Raw genomic sequence first — 23,589 nt, 5'->3', positions numbered from 1 at the left:
AGAATCATCGATGAGCTCAGATTAACTGAGTGAAGGTTTAAACACAAGTCATGGAAAAATACCTCTAATTGGACTTTTCTGGGTCAGAAGACAAACACACTCGGTGTGAGACGCTCGGAGTCCAACGTGGGCTCAAACATCGAACGCTTTCACAATGTCATGTGTAGTCATTGTTCTATGCGTTTGCGCAATAGATTGTTTGTCAAAAAAGACCAACAACAAAGAAATGATGACAAATCTGAAACAACTAAAAACACCAGAAACTGTAAGAGAAAAGTGAAACTAAAGGGGGCTCAATGGGGTGAAACACAACAGCTGAAAGACTGAAAACTATTAGAGGTGAACAATCAGCTACAATCAGTCATTATATGTAATAATAATAAAATTAGAGAAAAACAGTGAAGGCTCTGCCCCCATAGCGCTGAAGGGGGGCAGGGGGGTAGATTTAAAGCTCTGCCCTCCACAGTGCAGAGCAGTCGCTATGGTAACGGTGTTTTTATTTTGGAATTCGTTCATTCTGAATTCAGCCAATCAGAATGAAGTTAATCTCCTTTGTTTTTAAATGTTTTTTTTTTTTTTTCTTCCCTTGTCCTGTTCAGCAGCTGGGGCGTGCAATATTGTCTGATTGTAGCCTTTTACTGTCCGAACAGATTTTAATGTCAGCAGCAGGACAAGACTGAATCTCCTCCTGCTGCTGCCTTTATTTAAAACTGGCATCCGGCATGGCTGAGGACAGGACCGGGACGGAAATGCTCAGAGAGCGAGAGACAGAAAGAAAAAGAGAGAGAGATAAAGAGAGGGGGGGGGGGGTCAGTGAGCTTTATTTCGAGGGTGTGGACAGGTCAGCTCTCAGCTGATCAGCGCCTCTCAGAGCACCACACACCACAGGATTTGCGATCAGAAATATTAAACATGCTCATTATCTACGATCTCCCCTTCCGACGCCTCCCGAGAGGCTCCGACCGGAAAAAATCTCTCTGAACCCCCCGCACACTACACGAAGATCGGACTCGAACTCATTAGCATACTCCCGGACCTTGTCGGCTTCGGTCAAGAGGAGAAGATCGGGGCAAAGTTCGGCCTGATCCTTCTGTAGTGTGTGCTGGACTACAGGTTGACGTGACCCGCCCACGTTTCCCGCCGGCAAAAACAAAAACACAGACGATAGAACTTCCGGGTCACGGAGCTCGAAGAAATTGAAAAATCACATTAAAGTCTGCTCTGTGGCCGTATTTCAACTTTCCTTTATTTGATCTGTTTTAACAAACGGGATATTGAAAAACAAACCAATTTTCATTTATTTGTTTTTATTTTAAAAATGAAAAAAGGAAAAACGACTCATTTTTCAATAATTAGTTTTTTGATTCTTAATTGAATATCAATTGAACGAATGATACACGGATTAGGCATTTATACAATTAAAATATTCATGTTCTGAATCAATAAAAAAATACTTGTTCTGTAAATAGTTCCTTTGCTATTGTGACCAAAAATATTCAAATTTTATTTCTGAGGTTTTTGTGTGAATAAATAATTTATATAACTTTAAAAATATTCGTGTTCTGACTAAAATAAAAAAAAATCTGTAAATTGTATCATTGAGACTGTTCTGTAAATAGTTTTCAAATGAAGAATCAATATAGCAACTTCTGAGCAATTCATATCAATTTCAGACTTAAAATAGTGCACCAATTTCTGCCCCAGCCCGTTTCCAGTTAAACCAGGCCCACTTCCGGTTTAGACCACGCCCCCTCCGAGTACAGATACGGATACAGATAATTTGGATGGGTAAACAGATACAGATACAGATAATAGTGTACTCGCTCATCCCTAGTATTGATTAATGAATTACTCGATACTTTGCATCCCTAACGTCGATGTTTCCGTCCATCGGCACTTTTCATGATATATAGGTCTTCAAAGACTCCCGCTGAAAAAATCATATCCTGATCGTCAAGCGCTTGCTTCGGGCCACCATCTTGGAATATCGCACAGGGAAGGTGGAGCAGCAGCTTTACATGATTGCGGAATTCCTAATCCTGCTTTAAAGGGGACACATTATGCTATTTTTCAGTCACGTCATTTCGGTCTCAGAAGCCCAAAAACATAGTATTTAAGTTTGTTCGCCCCAAACTCATCCCTAGTTCGGAGTTTCAGCGGTCTAAAAAGTGGCTCTGAAGAGCCCTCCTCAGAACAGGCTGCTTTTTAGCCTGCTTCCCGGTCTGGCCACGCCCACTCTCTCTCTCTCTCTCACACACACACACACACACACACACACACACACACACACACACACACACACACACACACACACACACACACACACACACACACACACACACACACACACACACACACACACACACACACACACACACACACACACACACACACACACACACACACACACACACACACACAGAGTCAGGGGGAGGAGTTAAATCCGCTTATTCCAGGATAAACGGACCAAAGTCAATCTCGACTGTTTCAGCTTCAGTTTCAGTTTCATTTTCTCAAAACGTGGTGCAGCAAGACAAGGAGGAAACAGTTTTTAAATTTGAACGTCATAATGAGGCTACGGCAGCACATAAGAAACTCTTCACAAAGTGAAAAATATATAATATGGCCCCTTTAAAAAGAGAGTAAACCGGCCAATTTATTCAGAATTAAGTTTAATTCTGAATTAGGTGTTTACACGGTCATTTTAAAGTGGAACGAACAGGGAATTAAAGTCTCGTGTATATTTAGCCAGTGTGGACAGTGAAAGGCGGTGCTTTAAAATATGGTCATTACGACTCCGAAACCCAAAAACTGACCCAGTGCCTCTGCAGCACGTCTCATAACTGAGGAGTTCTTTGAAAAAGTGGACAGAGCAGCTTTCTGAATCGAAGGGATCACAGGGAATCGAACCCCCAACACAGGCAGAGAGGCTGGAACAGGACGGACGAAGTGGAAGAACAGAAACGAGCCTGGGATCAGTGTTTGTGTCCTCCAGCTCAGTGGGAGCCTGGATATCTGAAACAGACATTGATGTTCATCAGGAAGGTAAAGGAGGATTCTGGAGACGCTGCTGGAGTTTGACCCACGTCACTGCAGGAACAGGAAGTTTCCTCTGAAATCTCAGATTATGTAACGTCCCACATGAAGAAAGAAGAAGCCATTTACGGCTGGTTTAGACTGAGGTGGATTTACAGCCTCCAGCTGGAGTGGCCTCCCCCCCCCCTCCTCCGCCCTGACCCCTCCACATCCACATACAAAGGCAGGGGAGGTGGAGGAGGTGGGGGTGTCTCTTCTCGCAGGCCTGGACCTGAATAGTCGGCCCTTCCTGGGAAACCTTCACTCCACAGGGAGCAGACAACAGATCCTTTATGCTGTTTCTCTTTCCCGTCCAACCCCCAGACCCCCCCTCGTCGTGTCAGGCCTGACGGACCCCCGCCCCCGAACCCTTCCACCTGTAGCGGGCGGGACTCACCTGACGAACAGTTTGAGAGAGGGAAACGGCTCGCTGCGGGTCTGAAACCGGCTCTGCCCCACATTCAGACCCAGAATAACTGCGCAGAGCGAGATCTCAGAGGAAGAGGAGGAGCGGCCTGACCTGGAAACGGCTGCAGCTCAACGCCTCTCCAAACCAAGCAACCTGTGAGGTGATCCGAATGTAGGGAAGCTGTCAAACGAATCAAATCTGATCGAATTTTATCTGATCATCTTTCACGACTTCCATCCCAGCAGTAAATAATCCCCGGCTTCAGCAGGCTCCTCACTGAAGGCCTTTCTCCTCCTTAATGCCTTTTATCTGTCGGCGTCCATCTCCTCCTTTTCAGGTTATATTTAGTGCATGTGGGTCACCGCTCTCTGGCTCTTTGCAGGTTTCTGAAGCCTCGTCCATTAATCTGAAGAACCCGGCGAGCGACACAAATCTCTCTTCAGATGGGAGCATCTTTTCTTTAAAAGCTGCTGGAACTATTTCTGGACCTATTTTACAGCGAAAGGAAGAAGAAACTGGAAGAGAGCATAAATGCGTAGGTGACCCATAAAGGGTTAAATTTAAAACTCCTCTGACTGCTTCAACATGCACATCAGTAGAAAACCAGCCTGAGACGTGACGATCCGTGCCACGGCTCAGATGTCAGGAGGAAAAAGGCCTATTAAGCAGCTGTTTAGTGTAATAATTTGATAATGAAACTGTAATCTGGGAGAATGTGAGGAGAAAAAGATCAGTCTCAATAATCAGATTAGAGACGGATTGAAGCAGAAACAGGCGGGCGGAGGAACTTTGGGATTTGTGCTTTCAGAGACGAGGAGTTTTAATTTTTTACACACTCAGCGCCCCCCCCTCCCCTCCCCTCTTCCCCCCGGGGGTTTAAAATAAGCTGAGCAGAGGGAGGGAGACGTTCTGACACAGGACGTTCACAGATTAAAGAGGATCCACGTCTCAGTGATTCATTTGGAGCAGCTCATTCTATAATTTAGGAGTCTGGAGCGGCGATTTGGAGGATTCCTGCTGAGAAACCACGCCGGCCTCAGTTTGAACCCTTTTAACAGTTTCCTCATTCCCAAATCCTGAACAGTTTCTCGATGAGTCCATCTCTACCAGGATTCTACGTTCTCCTGAGGTCCCTGAGCAACATCGTCGTGTAACGTGACACCAAAAACACAACGAAAGTTTGGTCCATTTTATCTGCTGGATCAAAGAAAGACTTCTCGTTTCATGCAGACGACAGTGTGGTGAATGTTCTCTATGTTGAAGAAGAGGTGAAAAGAAGAACTCAAAGAAGTGAAAAGAATGAAATATGTCTCTTAGTAAGTGGCGTTAGCCTGTGTCCACAGCAGCTGTGATTCGCATTAGCATGCTTGAAAAGCAGTGAGCATCACTTTAATACAGTGGTCTGCATGTGGGAAGCTTGTCTCAGCTGCCTTGTTGCTGCTAAAATCCACATTACAGAGAATCTTCATCCCTCTAACTGTGTAACTTCAGCTGAAATCCACATTACAGACCATCTTCATCCTTCTGTTATTTGTGAGGTGAAATTAGCAGACAGCAATAATAAGATTCATGGCGTTGCTGATTGGTCTGTTAGTTTGAAAGCAGAGAGCAGTTGAAGTCTCCTGTGATGAATGAATTACCAGCAGCTCTCTCTCTCTCACACACACACAAACACACACACACAGCAACAGCTGGTATTTCCATTTCCAATCATGAAGTTAACCTCGTCCTTATGTTCTGCTGCCTGCAGTCTTTTCTCCTCAGAACATAATACTTTGGTTTACTGCCGTTCTGCTCAGAATATCAAAGAGAAAATCCACGTTTACTTTATGAGTCACAGTCTTAAAAGTTACAGCTGCACATGGAAATCCAGATTACACAATATGACAAAGAGAAGTCATCATTTCCTGACCTGCTTCAACGCCCAACTCAAATAAGTGTTTCCCAGACCGACCGAACGCACACACATTGATTAGTCATAAAAGATTTTCTTAAAAGTGACAAGAATGTTTTCTTGTTGTTGTCGAATTCACAAACACATACAGAGTGTGTTTCTGTAGATTCTGGCTTTTTAACTGGTTTGTTTCTCCTTTGAACCACTATAAGAACAATTCAGAGTGAAGTCATGATTAAATTGCACAAACTCAATATTCATTGATTGTCAAGACTTCCTATTTAAAAAAAATAATATAAAATTACAATTCCTAATTTTTAATTGGCCTCCAAGTGAGCTGGACTAAAACCAAGTTCATGCATGTCGGGGATGGACCAGATCCACCTCTCATGCAAATTGGGCCTGTCAAGAACTTCGTGTACCTGGGGTCCATGGTGACAGACAACGGGGACCTAAAACCAGAGATTGACCGCAGACGAGCCCTGGCAGCATCTGCCCTGCAGTCCCTCTGGAACCACTCTGATGGCACCACCAGACCATCTCACGCACGACGAAGCTCCGGATTTACAAATTAGCCGTTCTCTCCATCCTGCTTTATGGCTCAGAAACGTGGCCCCTGAACGACACTCTGGCCGCAAGAATCGATGGCTTTGATAGCAGGGCTCTGAGAACCATGGAGAACATTAGGAGGCCCCAGCGAGTTCCCAATGAAGAGCTCAGAGCCGCACAGGCCAGACCTGAGCATCCTCCTTGGTCGCACAATGCCACACCCGCTGGCTCGGCCATGTCCTTCGTCTACCCCCAGAACATCCGACACGAGCCGTTATCCAGTTTGACCCAAAGGCCTTAGGCTGGAGACGAGGGAAACCCCGCAAGCCTGCATTTGCAGGGCTTCCAGCTCTGTCGTCACGTAAACAGAAACCCAGAACAAAATGGAAGTTTTCCATTTTCACTTGACAATATTTGAAATAAAAATCTCTGGAATGGAGTCGCTTCGTTCGGGTCTGGCCTCAATCTTCAGACCACTTAACTCGGCGGTGCTCGGGGACGTCAGTTCATGTTTCCACTGCATTCACAGCGTGTCCTAAAAAAAAGCAGAGCTCTTGTACCTCGAAGGAGAAGCGTCTTCACATGCACGTGTAACTGGAACTCACTGAGCCGGACGAGCGCGAGGCTTCTAAAAGCTGCTGGGAGGCTTCACCTCCTCCTGACCTCCGTAATGCATCTGCTCTCAAACACACACATCTCTCCTCCGCACCGTATCCCCGGCTTAAACCTCCTCTCATTAATTAGCTCTGAGGCTTAGCGTGTGATATGAGCATCAACAGTTCAAAGAGCGATCAGCTGCTCTGCTTATTAAACTCTTAATGCAAGAAACCGGAGAGAACGTCTGATGTGAGCCGAGGACACTTCCGCTGGTTGATCCAAATCCCGGCCCGACGCAGCAGATCAGGAGCAGCGCTGCCGTCTCATCCAGAGACAGATGAAGCTCAGGTTTCTGAATTCAAAGAGCCTCACTGGAAAAGTTGAGATGTTTAATGCTTGAACATTTATATGCACAAATATTAATAAATCAGTACCAAACAAAAAAATATAGTAATAATAATAATAAGGGAAGCCACACTGCAAGTTAAAAAAGTGGAGATTTTGGCAAAAAAAAAAAAAAAAAAAAATTCAAATCATCTTTGTATTTGTGTGGGTCTCTGTAACAGAAATTGTGCAGTCAGCTTAAAGATTGTAAGTAAATAAATAAAATCATCATTACATGAATTCATAAAAGATAAATTAATACCCAAGATAGATTAATAAATAAGGTCTGAAAAATCTGCAGCTTCTTAACATTTAAAAAAAACTCTCTTACACAATGTTGTGTAACGATCAAATATATTCCTATAAAATACAAAGAAAAGGGAAATACTTAAACAAATAAAGAAAATATTAAAGTTCGCAAGTTGCAAAAATGTAAAATATCATTAAAACCTAATGACATCAAAAAACTGATGACAGTGGTTGAACAGATGCCACATACAGTACATGCCAATAAAATACTCCTTAAAATTTATATATTTTCCATTATTTAGAAAAACAAGACTGAACTTTAAAGTACCAAGTCCAGCCTGTGTGAGGAGAACAGAACTTCATCCTGATGTTTCCCTGAAGTTTGAGCCCATAAAGGAGTTTAATGGAGCCCGATGACTCCGACCTTTGACCGGACCGAAGGAGTCAGAGATCAGGTGTTTGTGGAGGCCGCTGTCAGGCTGCGACTTGTTTCTGCTTTTCTGGAGGCGCTCCGCCCTCCACCTGGTTCCTAAACCATCATTAACCCTCCGACCTCAGCCAAACTTTGACGGAGTGGATCACAGCTGGACGAACGAGTATGATCCTGTGAGAGGAGAGAATCTGGTGGTTTTACATTTCATCACATCCAGTACAGAACAGCTTCACTCACCGATTTATTTGATTTCAATTAAAAAAAAAATCTGTTAGTTTGTTGAGTTATGGTTTCTTTTATGAACAATAAATACTATGGAAGATGTTAGTGGAGGAAGATCCTCGATGATCCGGATGCTAATTAGAACCTAAACACATTCTTGTTGGCTGTTAATCAGATTTGTTTGAGCGTTTTCTTTCTTTCTTTCTTTCTTTCTTTCTTTCTTTTGTTCTTGAGGAATTCATCACTGAACACACTCCCATGTTGCTGCCGTCCTGGTCATCCATCTTTGTCTGGCGTGTGAATCCAGAGTCGGGGGTGGGGTGGGACTGGGGTGGGACTGGGGGTAGTCGGGGCTGTGTGGTGTCGGGGGGGGAGGGGCTCTTGTCCCTGTGGACCTGTGGGAAGTCGACGGGGGGTTTTACATTCCTCCACCCCTGAAACGGGAGCCGACAGCTGGACGGGGACCAGCTGACCTGTTGCCATGTCAACCGGTCTTCGCTTTCATTCAGAAACAATTGAAGGTCCTGGACTCTTTAATCCGCCTCTCTGTCCTCTCTGCCACAGTCCGACCTCACGTCTTTGTCCAGGCTCGCTGTGTGCATGCAGGAAGCCGTCGTTAGAGTCCCATCAGCTGATCTCCACAGCCACACAGGGCATTCAGCAGAACCCAGCCCTCCCACGTGAAATCCACTGCTGGTTGATAACTGCCAGACTGAAGCTCCGTTCCTTCAAACTACAACTTTTTCTCGCCGGACTGAATTCGTTGCATCCAGATCAGAGATCTGCAATCCCCGTTTCTGCCGCTACATGTGGTTCTTTAGTCCCTCCAGAGCGGAAGCTTACGTTCAAAGAAAGATTATCTCCTAAGATAAACTAAGACCACAAAAAATAACCTAAAAACAGGTAAATTAGCCAAAACCACAAGAAACGGTGAAAAACTGAAAAATCTGTCATTTCTAAAATCATCGAAAGAACTTTAAATCCTGAAGAAACAGAATCATTTAAGAGGTCTGAAAGATTTTAAATTTGTTTAAAAAACATGAAAAGTATCACGCAAAAACTATCCAATAGTTAACAAATCTAAGACCGCTAATAAAACAAAATCACTGAATACAGCAAGAAAAGTCAAAAAGAAAAGTCTCCTCCGAGTCTGGTTCTACAGGAAGTCTCCTCTGAGTCTGGTTCTACAGGAAGTCTCCTCTGAGTCTGGTTCTACAGGAAGTCTCCTCTGAGTCTGGTTCTACAGGAAGTCTCCTACAGGAAGTCTCCTCTGAGTCTGGTTCTACAGGAAGTCTCCTACAGGAAGTCTCCTCTGAGTCTGGTTCTACAGGAAGTCTCCTACAGGAAGTCTCCTCTGAGTCTGGTTCTGCAGGAAGTCTCCTCTGAGTCTGGTTCTACAGGAAGTCTCCTCTGAGTCTGGTTCTACAGGAAGTCTCCTACAGGAAGTCTCCTCTGAGTCTGGTTCTACAGGAAGTCTCCTCTGAGTCTGGTTCTGCAGGTTTCTTCCGTTCCACTCTCTCTTGCTCATTTGGAACAGTTCAGTTTTTTTCTATTAACTAAATTTCTTCATTAGTTCTGATTCTGCAGACATAAAATCTAACTTATTGTGAATAAAGCAGGAAATAAAACGATAAATCTCTAAAACTATCATCAATGTCGATCTGGTTGCTGCGTTCCATTTATTGTTGCCACAGCAAGTCAATGCATCTTTCACTGTAGACTTTCTGCTGCTACCAGGAATCGAACCGGTGTCTCCCGTACCGGGAGTGACCACATTGAGCCACCTGTCACCCAGATCACTGCATCTCGTTCCCAACATGCAGAACGCAGAAATGTAACGTAAAGAAGCTTAAATCTTGATTTGGTTTGAACTGAATTTTTCAGACATGACATGAAGAAAACCTCCCCGATCATCAGAGACGCCACACTGCGAACAGCTGATGCTCTCGAAGACACAAACATCCCACTGGCTGCCCCCCGCTGAGGTGCGAATGAGGCCAAAGACTCTCATCAGGAGTGTTTACACGGCGCCGGGCGACGGCGGCGGCGGCGACGACGAGGAGACTCTCGAAAGTATCCATATTTCATCTTCTGCCGCTCGCAGCCCGGCTCCTTCTCCGGATCCCTAATCTCATTTAAGTCTTTGTCTTTATGCTGACAGTTTAGGCCATCGCCATGGTAACGCCGCTCTCTGCATGCGGGGAAGAGGAAGCTGGCGCGTTGAGAGAAGAAAAGCACATTAAACCGTTCAGACACGTGACTCCCAGCTTCACACCTCGCCGATGATATCAAGAAGTCATTATCAGCTCGCTGTGGGAAAGAGGAGTGTGTGTGTGTGTGTGTGTGTGTGTGTGTGTGTGTGCCTAATTCTCCATTTACACGGCAACAATTCAAGTGGAAACGTATCGTTGTTGCCGTATTAAAGAAGCACGTTTCCACTTTATGCAGATGACGCTCTGGTAAATGTTGAAGCTGTTAAACCCTGAAGAGTAAAAATGAAAGATGTTTCCTTGTTAAAGGAACAATAAGTAAGAAAAATACCATAAAAACAATAAAATCATTCCCATGTTTCACCTGTCGCTGAAGAAACATCCCCTTTGAACAGGGGAGGGGTGGAGGGGTGGGCTCGGAGTACATCATGTGACATATTATTACTTATTGCACCTTTAACAGCATTGACCTTTATCCATGGTAGCTGTTATTAGCATTAGCATTAGCATGCCCTAGCAGCTAGCATCACTTCACTGGAGGCGTGTGCATGTTGGCAGCTTGTGGTTTTTGTCTGTAAATGAAGGTTTAATCAGTCGAGTCCTTCCACTTAGTTCACAAACTTTCTCTCGATTCTGGTATCTCGGTTCGTTCTCCACCTCTGGAACCAGATGGTTTCAAAACGCTGCTGTGTGAACGCCAAACTTCTCTTAAAGGAAAACTAAAAAACGAAACGTTTTCACCCGAAGCGTTGTGGCGTAGACGAGCCCAGGGTTTCCTGACAGGAAGCAGACGGTGGCCGACGGGAACCTCTGCGACCGATCTGTCTGGATCACAGCTGATTCCTCCAAACACTCACACCAACAGCTCAATCAGGGCGAGGCCGAACAAAGAGCGGCTTGTTTCCAGGCGTCAGCAGCCGAGCCAAGCCTCCGCTCGTCCCGCTCCTCCCGCGGCGCGACCCGTGGAAATCTCACTTCGTCACACTGGGATGTTTTAAACTCAATAAACGCTTCAGAAGCTCCGAGGTCAGAGACCTCCTGAGGTCAGTCAGACGGTCGGGACGCCGTTCAGAGAGGCAGCGGCTCTGATCTGTTTCACAGCTTTTCTCTTCTTCCTCCAGATTCCTGGGATCAGAGTCCTGCAGCCACTCTGGAGTCCGCAGCTTTAACAGCAGGTCCAGGACAGCCGTCACGGTTTTAATAATAATAATGCATTGGCTTTATAGGACACTCAAAGACGCTTTACATTGCATTATTCATTCTCTCCACACTGGGTGGTGATAAGCTGCTGCTGGAGCCACAGCTGCCCCGGGGCAGACTGACGCCATCGGCCCCTCCCACCACCACCAACCATTCACTCTCACAACTTTCATACTTAGACAAGGTGGGTGAAGTGTCTTGCCCAAGGACACAACAACAGTTATACCCCTGTTCGAGCGGGGATCGAACCGCCAACCTTCCGGTTATGAGACGACCCGCTCTACCCTCCGAGCGTCTGTCGCCCCAGGTTAGGTTCTTCAGATGTCTTAAAGATGTCCACTGAAACTCTGAGGTCAATTAAGACAATATCCATCATGCAACAGGCATGCACGCACACGCGCATGCACACACACACACACACACCAGTGCAACAGCAGCCATAGTGCAAACTGCTCGCTTATCTCTGGGAGCAACTTGGGCTTGATCGTCGTCGACAGGAGGACGAGGAAGACGAGGGTCTGAATCCAGCAACCGGTCCGCAGACGGCAAAAGTTTCATTGGACTTGTTCTTTAGTGAAAACGTCTCATTCCGCTTGAATTGAGATAAATTCGTTTAAAAAGTATGTTTCAGCGAGATGGAGGGGTGTGTTCAGACATCAGGCATCTTAAATCAAGACCATTTTCACTTGTTTTACTAGCAGAGATTTTCTCTTCCTGGTAAAAATACCTTCATCTAAGTCTCTGTTTGCAGTTTGTTTTGTGTCTGTCTGAGGTTGATTATGTTTGGTGGATTTTTACAGTTTTTTTGTGTCTAATAAAACATCAATACAATAAAACATACTAAAAAACATTTTTCATAACTTGGATAAAGAATAAAATAATAATCAGTAAATATGTAATACTTTAAATAATTAAAGATTACTTTATTACTAAACAATAAAATATAAAATAACAAGAAAATGATACAATGAGATTATTGTTTTTATTTACAACATGAAATTAAAAAACTGGAAGCATCTTTTAAAGGGAAACACTGAATGTAAATATTGTCTCTCGTTTCCTTTGGGTTATTTCTGACGTGACCGAGCTGCAGCCGCCGGTCGACTGGAGGAGCTGAGAGCAGGAGGGGTTTTCATTGTGTTGCACTGATCAGGGTTGTTGTTTCACTTTCTTCTTCTTTGGTCGCAGTAAAGTTTTCCCAGCTCAGAGGCTCGAGTCGGCCTCGTCTGATCAAACCTCCGTCCGTAAAATCAGGAGCAGTTTGTCTCCCGCCGTTACGTAGCGGCGCCGATCCGGAGGCGGGCGGCTCGCCGTGCCGCCGTCCAGCCGTCTTCCTGATCGGCCCGGCGGTCCATCAGAAGGAACACTCTGTGGTCAAAGTTCAAGCAGGAAGCGTCTGTTTACTCCGGCGTCTAACGGTTCGTGTTCGGCTCTCCTCCGGAGACGCCGGGGCTGCTTGTTAGCTCCCGCAGTCGGGTTGTGTTTACTCTGCTGAGCTGAGGCGCCTCTCTGACCTCTGACCTCTGACCTCTGGAGGCCCCCCACCCCCATCCAGACCAACAGGCTGCAGCCTCCAAACAACACACAGCTTTTCAGTCAGTCGGTCAAAACAACTTTAGCTTAACTCTGAAAGATTCATGAACAGTTTCACTTTTCATTGAATCAGCAATAAAACAGAAAAACAGAACTGCAGAAAACAGCGGGTCAAGAGACGGAAAGAAGAAGTGAAAGGAGGACTTTCAACCTGTAAAAACCCTGATCCCCCCCCCCCCCCCCCCCACACACACACACACACACACACACACACACACGAGAGCCTCTCCTTGACCCGAACCCGTCTCCTGAATGTCCTTACTGTTAATGTGGGACTCGGACACAGGCAGCCTGCCTCTCGGCCGTGTGTACCGCGACTGTCGCCCGTTTATCACCGTTAGCGTGTGAAAGCGACCAAATAAGGCGTCCGTCCTGATAAAGGCTGAAACGAGGAGCGCTCTGACCCCTTCCACCAGCGGCGTGTTTGGACGGGCTCTTTATTTATGTCCACAGTGTCTTCAGACCTGCAGCTGGTGAGACGTCCGGCTGTTCTTTCCGACTGTTTTCTCGGCCGTGAAGCTCCGTTTCTCTCCTCTCTCCTTGTTTTGGACGTTTCTGCTCGGCGTCAGCAGACGTGGAGACGTTTGAGAAGCACCAGTAAAAGAGCCAGAGTCTTAATTCGTCAGTGAAGATGCTCTAAAGACCAAACCCTTCAAAGGACACGCCTCCTGCCCGAAACACCACACCTGCCAAAGGTCAAAGGTCAAAGCCTTTTTATCGCGGCTGTGAGTTTTAAACCAGGTGTGCTTAAAAAAAAAAAAAAAAAACCCGTTAAAGCAGAGGACGGGGCAGTTAAAGTCTCCATGGGGCAACAAGAGGAACCTTGATCTGACGAAGGCCGACGGGTTTATTTATAAAAAGGCTCCCGAGTTTTAATGATCGACTGTTTCTGCTCTGAGTTCTTATTTCTCTCAACATTTCGTCCAGTCCTGGTAAATAGACTTGGTCTTCTGATCCGTTCTCCTCAAACCCAGGAAGTGAAAACGAAGCGCCAGGTTTCAGTTTCAGACACGTTTGGCGTTTACACTGAAACATCCTGAAAACAGAGACAGAGAGGCTGCTGGGAGCTGAGAGGAACTGAGCAGAGACTCTGACCCACTTCTGGAGCTGAGAAAGATGAATCACCTTTAAACAAGCACGTTGAGCCAAATCACCCAAACTGCTTATTTAATTCAAGAACGTCATTCCAGAGCTGCAAAAAAAAAAAAAAAAAAAGCAATGTTTTGGGTTGTCTGAGCAAGTTTGATCTATTTGAACTTGAGAAGCCATTCTAGCTGTTGAAGAAATGTTTAAATCAAATGTCTGACAATCACATTTGAAGAAATGTAACTTGGAGCAGAATCATCAGCACAACTCCAAAGAAAGAAACATCTGTCAGTTATTTCTGTTCATCGGGTCACCAAAAAATCACTGCACACATATGTCCACATCACACACACTCATCAAATCACACACACTCATCAAATCTCTGCCTCTACTATTCAACAATCCTGCAGTAGTAATCCACCCCAACATGACAGCTGATCAGCGACCACAGGAGATCAACACACCGCCAGATCCTCTTCGCTCCTCACTTTACCGGACAAACCACAACAATACAACAACAACAGCAACACCAGAAGCATCAAACAGCCAATCAGCAGCTCCAGTCTGACCCAGAGAGGAAGACTCACCCTTCACTGGGAGGTTAAATCCATCCTGAGATCCCTCCTGATCCCTCGCTCCACAGGAAGCCTCTCTTGTCTTTAGTTTCCATTTCAGAACATCCAGCTCTCATCGTTTACAGGTCAACATTTACAGGTCAACAAGCGCTCAGTTCAATCAGCCGCCATCACTGTTCAGACTGACTGACGTCATCACGCAGGTGTCAATGGACCAATCAGCAAAGCTCACCTGAAAGGCCACGCCCCCTAGACAGCTCTAGAAACTCCGCCCCTCCCTCAGGCTGTCTGTCGATAACACATCACCGTCTGATTGGCTGATGATTCTGTCACTCTACGTCACTCAACCAATAGCAGCGTCCGGCTTCGATCCAAGGCCGGAACTGAAGCTAGTGCTGACCTCTGACCCCTGACGTCTGACCCCAGCAGAGGGGAGGGGCTTCGAAATCTATTAAATATAATAATTCGTTTTCTAGATAAAGTGAGCAAGTGATTGATTCCAGGCACGTTTCAAAAATCATTTTTTGAGCAGCGCGAGGCGTAAAAGACGGAGTCAACGGTCTGCACTCCACTGTCAATATGTGAGGTTTCAGTTCTGAAAATATTGTGAATATATTAATTTACATGATTTTTGTGGAAGCTGCGTTGAGCCACAAGGTCCAAAATAATGAGTTTCAGTTTGTCTTTTAAGCTGCTGTCATTCGCTTTAACTCAATAAGACTGAGTTTGTGAGAAAAAGAAGAAATGTAGCTTCCATATTTGATCCCCTGCTTAATACATTTACTAAAATATATGTCTTTTTTTTTCCATTTCAGTATTAAACAGTGTTGATTTACTGTTTGGATTACAATTACATAAACACTGTTATCTGAGCTCCATCGCTGAGCCGTAAGAACTTCAATGCAGAAAAAAAATCTTAAAACTGACTGAAGAATAAATCATCGCAGTTAAAAACCTGCTGATATGAGCAGAAGACGTGGTTCAGGGAGACAGGACTGCATGTTTGAGTGAAGTTACATTAAAATAAATGAAGGTTTTTTTAAACATGCAAACGTCAGTGTGTGTTCAGAGTGTTTGGCAACGTTCTGCTGCAGCACGGAGATAAACGTGACCGTGCATGTGTGTGTTTTTTTAATTTATCCCCCTTCCCGGTGATGGATGTCCGCTGGCAGCTCGGCTCTGCTGCGTTTTGATTATTCACAGTCTGACAGCCTCTTTTGTCATCCCATAAAATGCATAATTCATCTTCACCTTACCAGGCAGGAAGCTGGAAGAATAGATTGTCATTTCCTCCGTGTGTGTGTGTGTGTGTGTGTGTGTGTGTGTGTGCGTGTGTGTCAGGATTAATGGCCTGGCCCGGCAGTGTCGCTGGCTCTCCTTATAGAGGCATGTTTGTGCTCTCAGACTGAAGCGCTCACATTCGTCAGGCTGCCGCCGTTCGCAGGAATAAAAACTCAAACGGTGCCAGGAGAGCCTGGCGTCCTCGCAGCAGACACGCTGCACACCAGCTCAGGATTCAGGATGATTTCAGATGATTTGTAGTATTTCTGATTGAGCTGCAGAAACTTGGGTCTGATGAAATGTCAGTTAAATCAAATTAATGGTTCATTTGATGTTATTGGACATTTTCAATAGTTTCATCTTTTTTCAGTGATTTAATTTCTCTTTTCTCCTTTTTTTGTTTTCTTTGTTTTGAAATTAATCTTTTTTTTTGTCTTTTTCCAACTTTCATTCATTTATGTTCAGTTTTCTCTCTTTTTTGGAGCTTTCTATATTCTGCTTTATGTTTTTTTTCCCTAGTTTTCCATTTGTGTGTTTCATTTTGTGTCATCCTGTGACTACTTCTGCCGTGCTTTTGCCCCTCTTTCTGAGATGAGCCTCCTGAGAGTGATTCTGTGACGTTAGCAGTGTTTATTGAAGCTCTTGGTGGATGCGGTTCAGACGGACTGCAGAGCGACTTGTGTCTCCGCCGGGTCAGGATGTCCGATCTGACCTTGGCGAGCCTCACCTGGCTGGACTGAACTGAATGTCTGTTTTGAGGTTTGGAGGTTTGATGCGTCGGTCCAGCCCGGCTGCCGGAGGCTTCGCCGCCGCTCCGCTGGACTGTTTTCAAAACCGTGACACATTCCGACAGTCGCAGTGCGTCGGGAGCGAGGGGGAGGAACAACAACAGTGACCTATATCTGCCGGGGACGCCCGGACAATGCCGGGCTTATCGACGGCGTGAACAGCTGCAGGAGAAGAAAGACGCCGGTCCAGCGGGAACACGGGTTCTCTGTGGCGAACGTCCCGGACGCTCGGCGCCACCGGCAGCGTCGGCCGTGAGCTCAGCGTGACGAGGAGGAGACGCAGCAGCAGAACCGTCTCAGGTCGTTCGGAATAATCAGGCAAATGATGCACTTGTGAGACCATGGATTTGGCTAATGCCAACAGCTAAGAGGCGGCTCAGGGAGCAGAGAGACAGCAGCTCTGCAACAGATTGCACTGACAACAAAAGAAACCAGAGTTTGGATCAAACCTTAAACCTGAACACAGCTGGGCCTGCTCAGCTCCAGCTGTGAGGCCCACGTTCACATCAGCTGGATACACTCGCGGATCGCGGATCGGCCAGATGACGTGTCGAAAAATTACGATGTTAATTACATTTGGGCGGGTTGCGGTTGAAGCACTCAAATAAAAAATAGGCAACTTCAATACACCTAAACACTATCCTGCGGATGCCGGGCGGGTTTGGTTTTGAAAATTGATAAAAAATCGTTCATATGGGCGGATAGCGGGCGGAGGGAGATTTTAAGAAGCGGTTGCGGATGGAAAAATGAGCCATCCGCGCATCTCGTGTGTGTGTGTGTGTGTGTGTGTGTGTGTGTGTGTGGCTTCACAGGCGGCTCATGGCGCTCTGCGGGTGTCTGGATCCGGGGGAGGCCGGGGTTTACAGTGTCAGCTTATTATCTTTTAATTTCTGCAGCAGGGGAAGCGGCACAAAGACACAGCGCTCCGTCATCAGCAGCTGGTTTTGAACCAGCAGCTGGGGGGTGGATGAAGAGGAGGAGGAGGAGGAAGAGGAGGAGGAGGAGGAGGAGGAGGAGGAAGAAACATAAAATGTACAAAGCTACTTAAAAAAGTTACATTGACATAAAAACAATGTGTTTTTGTTTGAACATAAAGTTCACTGATCTCCCTGCTGTTGCCACCTGGGTGGCTAGCTATTAGCTGTTAGCTGCTATCTTTTAGCTGTTAGCAGGCAGCCAATAGCTGTTAGCCGCTAGGCGTTAGCAGTTAGCCCCAAGCTGTTAGTGGTTAGCTGTTAGCAGTTAGCCACTAGCTGTTAGCCGCTAGCTATCAGCAGTTAGCCTACAGCTACTCGCTGTTAGCGTCTGGCGAGTGAAATGAAGATTTTTCTTAAAATGAACGAGTTCATCCACAGAGAGACAGACAGGAATCAGGGCTCATACTTCGATGAAGAGAGAGGAAGCCCACAGGAAGGACATGCAGACGAGAATCGAACTTCGTTTATGAGGCCCTGTTGACGTGATGATGTCTCAAATGTAAGTACATCATTTTGGAGTGTCAGAAAAGCTTCATGATTCCACGCCAGAAGAGCCGGTTACCACGGCGATGGAGCAAAAAGTTGTTCTCCTGTTTCTACGGAGACGGAGTCACAGCGTTTTCGAAAAGTTCCACCTGGGGAGCCGTTCTGGTCCAGTTACATTTTCAGTGGCTCGAAGACAAAAGTTTTACGGTTTCACTTCGAAAAAACATCCTTCTGAGCCTAAACCACGTGAGGTGACGGTGCAAACCACTTCCAGCACAACACTCCGTCAAACACCACGCTAACATGGAAGGTTCTCACAGAGGAAGGGAATCGAACCGGGGATTTCACCACTACACCACCAAATTGATGGTTTGAGTACTCTGGGTGTCGGTGATCAGTTGAAATATTTTCCGCTTCCAGCATGCTGCTGGATTATGGGAGAAACATTCAGACTCAAACCGGAGATTATTGCTGTGAGCTGCAGTGCTAACCACTGCCCCACCGTACCGAGGGGCTGAAACTGGGCTCATCATGCAGAATCAGGCTTTAATCTCGCTCCGATCCTGCAGGAGACAGAAGATGTGAATCAGTCCCAGGTTTTTTGAGGATGGAGAGGACAGGCTGGGTCAGCTGCTGTTGCCATGGAGACGGGAAGTCCTCACAGAGGCCTGGTGTGTGGGAAACCCGTTTTTTTTTTCTCTCCTTCAAGCATCAAACAGTATTTTCTTGACTGAAGGTTGGATTTCTGGAGTTTTTCAGATTTTCTCTCCTGGATGGATTTTTAATTTTTATTTCTTATTGCATTTTTACGGTTTTGACAAGATGAACATAAAAATCTTCAGATTTCCTCGGATAGCTTCAACATTTTAGTTTATCAGCCTATAACTGGATGAAACGATTAAATGAAGCATAAAAGCTAAGCGGACCTTTCTTTTGATCATTGTCTCCTCATTTCGTCCCACAGCGTGTGACACTGAATCGTTTCCGTTTTCTTCCTCTCATTGAACGAAGGAGTGTGAGCTCTGCAGGGAGGAGCGACGCTGATTAAAACTCTCACTTTCACAGTGATTTGTTTCCTCTGCAGCGACATGAAACCCCGAAAGAACCGTTCCTGTTTCAGCAGGACGAGCACAGAGCTTGAAAAGTTTCACAAAACAACATAAAAATGAACTTTACAGTTTCAAATCCCACTGAAATGCACAACAGTTCACTCTGAAGTTAATCAAGCTTCTGTTTCCTCATTACATTTATTCTGTTTAAAGCAATAATTAGGGAAATATTTGACCATGTTTTAATGTCTCCATCATATATTAGCTGATAATTAGTCTTTTCTGTACAATTTCTCTATTTTTTATTCATTTATTTTCAGCACCTGCATGATCCCGTTCTATTCAGTTTATGGTTTAAATGATGTTAAAATATCTTTTAAGATTTATTCTAACATTTTAGTCAGTATAAATTAAACACCAGAACAGAGTAAAAGAGAATAGAACTGAAATACTTTATTAATCCCAGAGGGAAATTTCTTCAATACAAACTGTACAGAATTCAATATTTTGGAAAAATTACATCGTATTTAAAAAATTATCTAAAAAAACCTAGATACAATCTGAATATTTTAAATAAAACAATAAATTAATTGAAATACATGAAGCAAATGAGAGGAAAACAAGTGGGATGAATGAACGTTTAAATAATCCAGGTTCAGTAATGAGGCTTTTTTGAAAACATCATTTTTATTTCTTTTATTTCTACTGAAGTGAAGTGAAGTGAAGTGAAGTGAACCTCCTTCTTCATTGCATTCAGTTGCATTTCTGACTGAATTTATCTGCATGAAATAGATTTTCTGACTTTTATAAAAAGTACAAAATGGTAAATAAATGTAATAAATCTGCAGAAAAAAAATAGAACTTATGAGCGATAAAAAGGTTTTCATTCAAACTGTGATTTTTAAAGCATCCTAATGGTGTCAAACACGTTTCAGATCAGTGAAACTCAGCAGAATAACCGTTAACGTTTTCCTCACGTCAACTCAGAGAAAAACCTTCAAGTTCAATTTTCACAGTTCCGACCGAAAATGACTCCGATCTCAACATAAAGCTGATTCTAATGAAACTTTCTGGTGAAAAATCCCAAAAACCTTCCCCTGTAGCTGTTGCATTATGGGCTTGTTTTGAGGCTAATGCTAGTTAGCTCTTTTTCATGGCAGCGTCATTGATATTTTTACCTTCTCTTGGTGGTTTGGCCGGATTGGAGTCTCTTCAGGCCAGTTTTGGCCCACGGGCCTTATGTTGGACTGTAATTCAGTCGTTTTTAGTATAAAGAAAGTTATAGATGTTTGTTATTACGTCCATCTCTTTAGAATTTAAGGTTATTGCAGCAGAAATGTTGCTTTTTAATCTATTTTTGGTCAATTTGTTTACATTTATACAGAGAAGAAGTGAAAAATCTCTGAAGGTGAAACAAAGCATTTCAGTGGCCTGAAGTGAAACTTTGAACTTAAGACTCAGTCAGAGATCAATAAGTGTGAAATGTTCCACTGAACAGTTGTGAAACACAGTGAAAAGTCCAGCGATTCACTGGGTCATTTAGTCTTCTCAACTCAACTCAGAATATTTAGAATTTCTCAGACTACATCAGGATTAATTGATTAGAAATGTGGTAATTTATCATCACTGTGCCTGAATCCTGCTCCAGAGCAGATTTATGACTAATTTAGTCTCCAAAAAGCTTCATTTTTGCCTGAACAGAAGAAACCTGCATGTTCTGAGCTAATAAGCAGCAGAAGGAGTGATCAGAGTAATCTGAGTACTGGTGACAGTAAAGTCTCCTCTGCCGCGGCCGTAAACAGCGCCGCAGTGCAGATCCATAAATTTCATAAATGAGCCTCGGAGCCTCGGCCGGGCTCCAACCGGAGGGACGGACGCCGCAGAGCCTCTCGCCTCGCCTCCGCCCCGAAATCAAGACAGAGCAGCGGCGCCGTGCGGTTCACACTTTTAATACTCAAAAAATACTTCAGCTCTTGGCTCGTGGGCACGTGGAGCAGCGGCGCTCGTCCAGCAGCGTCTCCAGACTGTCTCTTAGCAAACGGAAAGTGCAAAGTGGTGGACTGTGTCCTCCGTCCACCTGCAGAGGGAAGATCCCCGCAGGGGGCGGCGAGGGAAGCCCCCTCCTGGACGGGGGCTGGAGGAGGAGGAAGAGGGGGAGGAGGAGGAGCAGCATCAAACAGGCCCGCCTGTTCCCGCTGCCCCTCCGTTCAGGGTTCATCTCTCAGGCCTCGTTTACGCCGCGGCTCAACTGAAAACGCTTCCAAAGCTCCGTGGCGTTTCGCTAAAGATGGCGTCCGTTTGAACAGAAGAGCCCAAAACGATGCAGTCTGCGTGTTGGGCCGCCAGTTGGTGCTGCTGTTGGTTTTTGGAATGAGACCAAACACACACACACACACACACACACAAACACACACACACCGCAGACCTGCGATCGCAACAATCAAGCGGCATTCGAACAATCTCTGGGAATTCTGAGACCGGGTCCGATTCCACGTCAGCACAGCAGGACGGACGGGTTTTCATTCAGAACGGTCTCCTGTTTACATGGCGACGTTTTGAAAACGGCTGATGAGGCACACACTGCAGACAACAATACACTCCAAACATGAACAATGGGAGAACACACACATTCCAGAGGACAGATTATTACGGTGACTGGAAACTCGAAAACTACCAAGTCCACGAGAATCTGGATCAGAACCAGGACCTGCCAGGACCGGGAGAATCTGGACTGGGAGTCCTGACTCTCTGGAGCAAAACACTGATCCTACTGTCCTTCTACTGAGCATGTGCAGAACTCCTAGTTGGCCTTTTGGAGCAGCGTTGGAACCCAAAACGTGACCAAAGCTGTGTGTTTTCACTTGAAACCATGAGGAGGTGTAATCGGGTCCCTGATTGATGTTTTTGGTTCGGTCGTGGCGGCCCGGGGGCCTGAGGGCCCAGAACCCGCCGCCGCCGGGCTCCTCGGCGGACGCTACCGCTGCTTCCTCTTCTGCTTGAGCGACTTCCTCCTCTTGAGGATCATCTCGTACAGCTTGTCCATGCCCTCGTGCAGCCCCTCTCCGATGATGGCGCAGGCGGGCTGGACGTGGTAGGTGGTGGAGGGCGTGAGCTCCTGCAGGGCCAGCTGCTTCTCGATGTCGGCCACCGCCAGCGACCGGGGCAGGTCCTGCTTGTTGGCGATGACCAGCAGCGGCGTGCCCTGGTTCTCGGCGAACTTGGTGACCTTGTGCAGCTCGGTCTTGGCCTCCTCCAGCCGGTCCACGTCCACCGAGTCCACCACGTAGATGATGCCGTCGGTGCAGCGGCTGTAGGACTTCCAGAGCGGCCGCAGCTTCTCCTGGCCCCCCACGTCCCAGAAGTGGCAGCTGATGCCCTTGGCCGTGCCGTTGCTCAGCCGGATCTTCTCCGTGTTGAAGCCGATGGTGGGCACCGTGTTGACGAACTCGTTGAACTTGAGCCTGTAGAGGACGGTGGTCTTCCCCGCGGAGTCCAGACCCAGCATGACGATGTGCAGCGACTGGAAGGCGGAGATGTTGGAGAAGCTGTTTCCCATGTCTGCTCCCAGAGGGCCGCGCGCCTGGAGAATCCGCCGGGGGAGGGGGGGCAGGTGCAGGAGGAGGGGGGGGGTCTGGGTGCCGGACCCTCCTCAGAGGGGGGAGACGCGGTGCGCCTCGTCAGGACGCAGCGCTGCGCTCATCAGCACGCGCCTCACGCGCTCTCATCCATCAGCACAGCCTGCGCACTGCGGGGACGGAGCAAAAAAAAAAAAGAACACCTCCACACGGATCCGGTCCGGTCCGGGTCTCTGGAGACCGAAGCGGAGCCTCTCGGAGGTCTGGGCGCGCCGTGCGGGGCCGTGCGGGGCCGTGCGGGGCTGTCAGTGCGGGGATGCGCGCGTCCTCCCTCCGCTGCAGCTCCGCTGTTGTGAAGCTGAGAGAAAACAGATCCGGAGCCAGAACGGCTTCGCTCCTCCCGCCGGGAGGGGCCAGACACACACACACACACACACACACACACACACACACACACACACACACACACACACACACACACACACACACACACACACACAGTCTTGTATTTCTATCCTTGTGGGGACCGTCCATTGACTCCCATTCATGTCTAGCCCCTAACCCTGACCCTTACCCTAACCCTAACCCACACCACAACAAAGCCTAACCCTAAAGAAATGTTTTTGCACTTTTACTTTTTTCAGTAACAACAACATGGTCAAGAAAACACTGTTTCTCCTACTTAGGACCGGAAAAAGGTCCCCACAAGGCACGTCGTTCCACGTTTTGCTATCCTTGTGGGGACATTTGGCCCCGACAAGGATAGAAATACAAGAACACACACACACACACACACACACACACACACACACACACACACACACACACACACACACACACACACACACACAGAAAGAGCGTCCTTCAATGAACCTCTGGACTGTATCGCAGCCAGCAGCGCCCCCTGCTGGCGGAACTTCAAACTTTAATTCCTTCATCAGTCAGAAAGATCAAAAC

At 46.3% G+C, this 23,589-nt stretch overlaps 1 protein-coding gene across 1 annotated transcript; it reads right to left on the bottom strand.

Moving 5' to 3' along the window:
• Positions 1-19,531: 19,531 nt before the first annotated feature.
• Positions 19,532-22,971, bottom strand: LOC115403657 (ADP-ribosylation factor-like protein 4C). The gene has a single exon (XM_030112633.1). It carries the CDS (start codon positions 22,611-22,613, stop codon positions 22,032-22,034), a length of 582 nt encoding a protein of 193 aa, XP_029968493.1. The 5' UTR covers positions 22,614-22,971; the 3' UTR covers positions 19,532-22,031.
• Between the last annotated feature and the right edge of the window lie 618 nt (positions 22,972-23,589).

This window comes from Salarias fasciatus, chromosome 16 (assembly GCF_902148845.1).
Source record: "Salarias fasciatus chromosome 16, fSalaFa1.1, whole genome shotgun sequence".
Lineage (NCBI taxonomy): Eukaryota > Metazoa > Chordata > Actinopteri > Blenniiformes > Blenniidae > Salarias > Salarias fasciatus.
This window is presented reverse-complemented; position numbering and strand designations above follow the sequence as displayed.

Coding starts and splice junctions, on each gene's coding strand:
- LOC115403657 (XM_030112633.1), bottom strand. CDS start 22,613: ATGGGAAACAGCTTCTCCAACATCTCCGCCTTCCAGTCGCTGCACATC.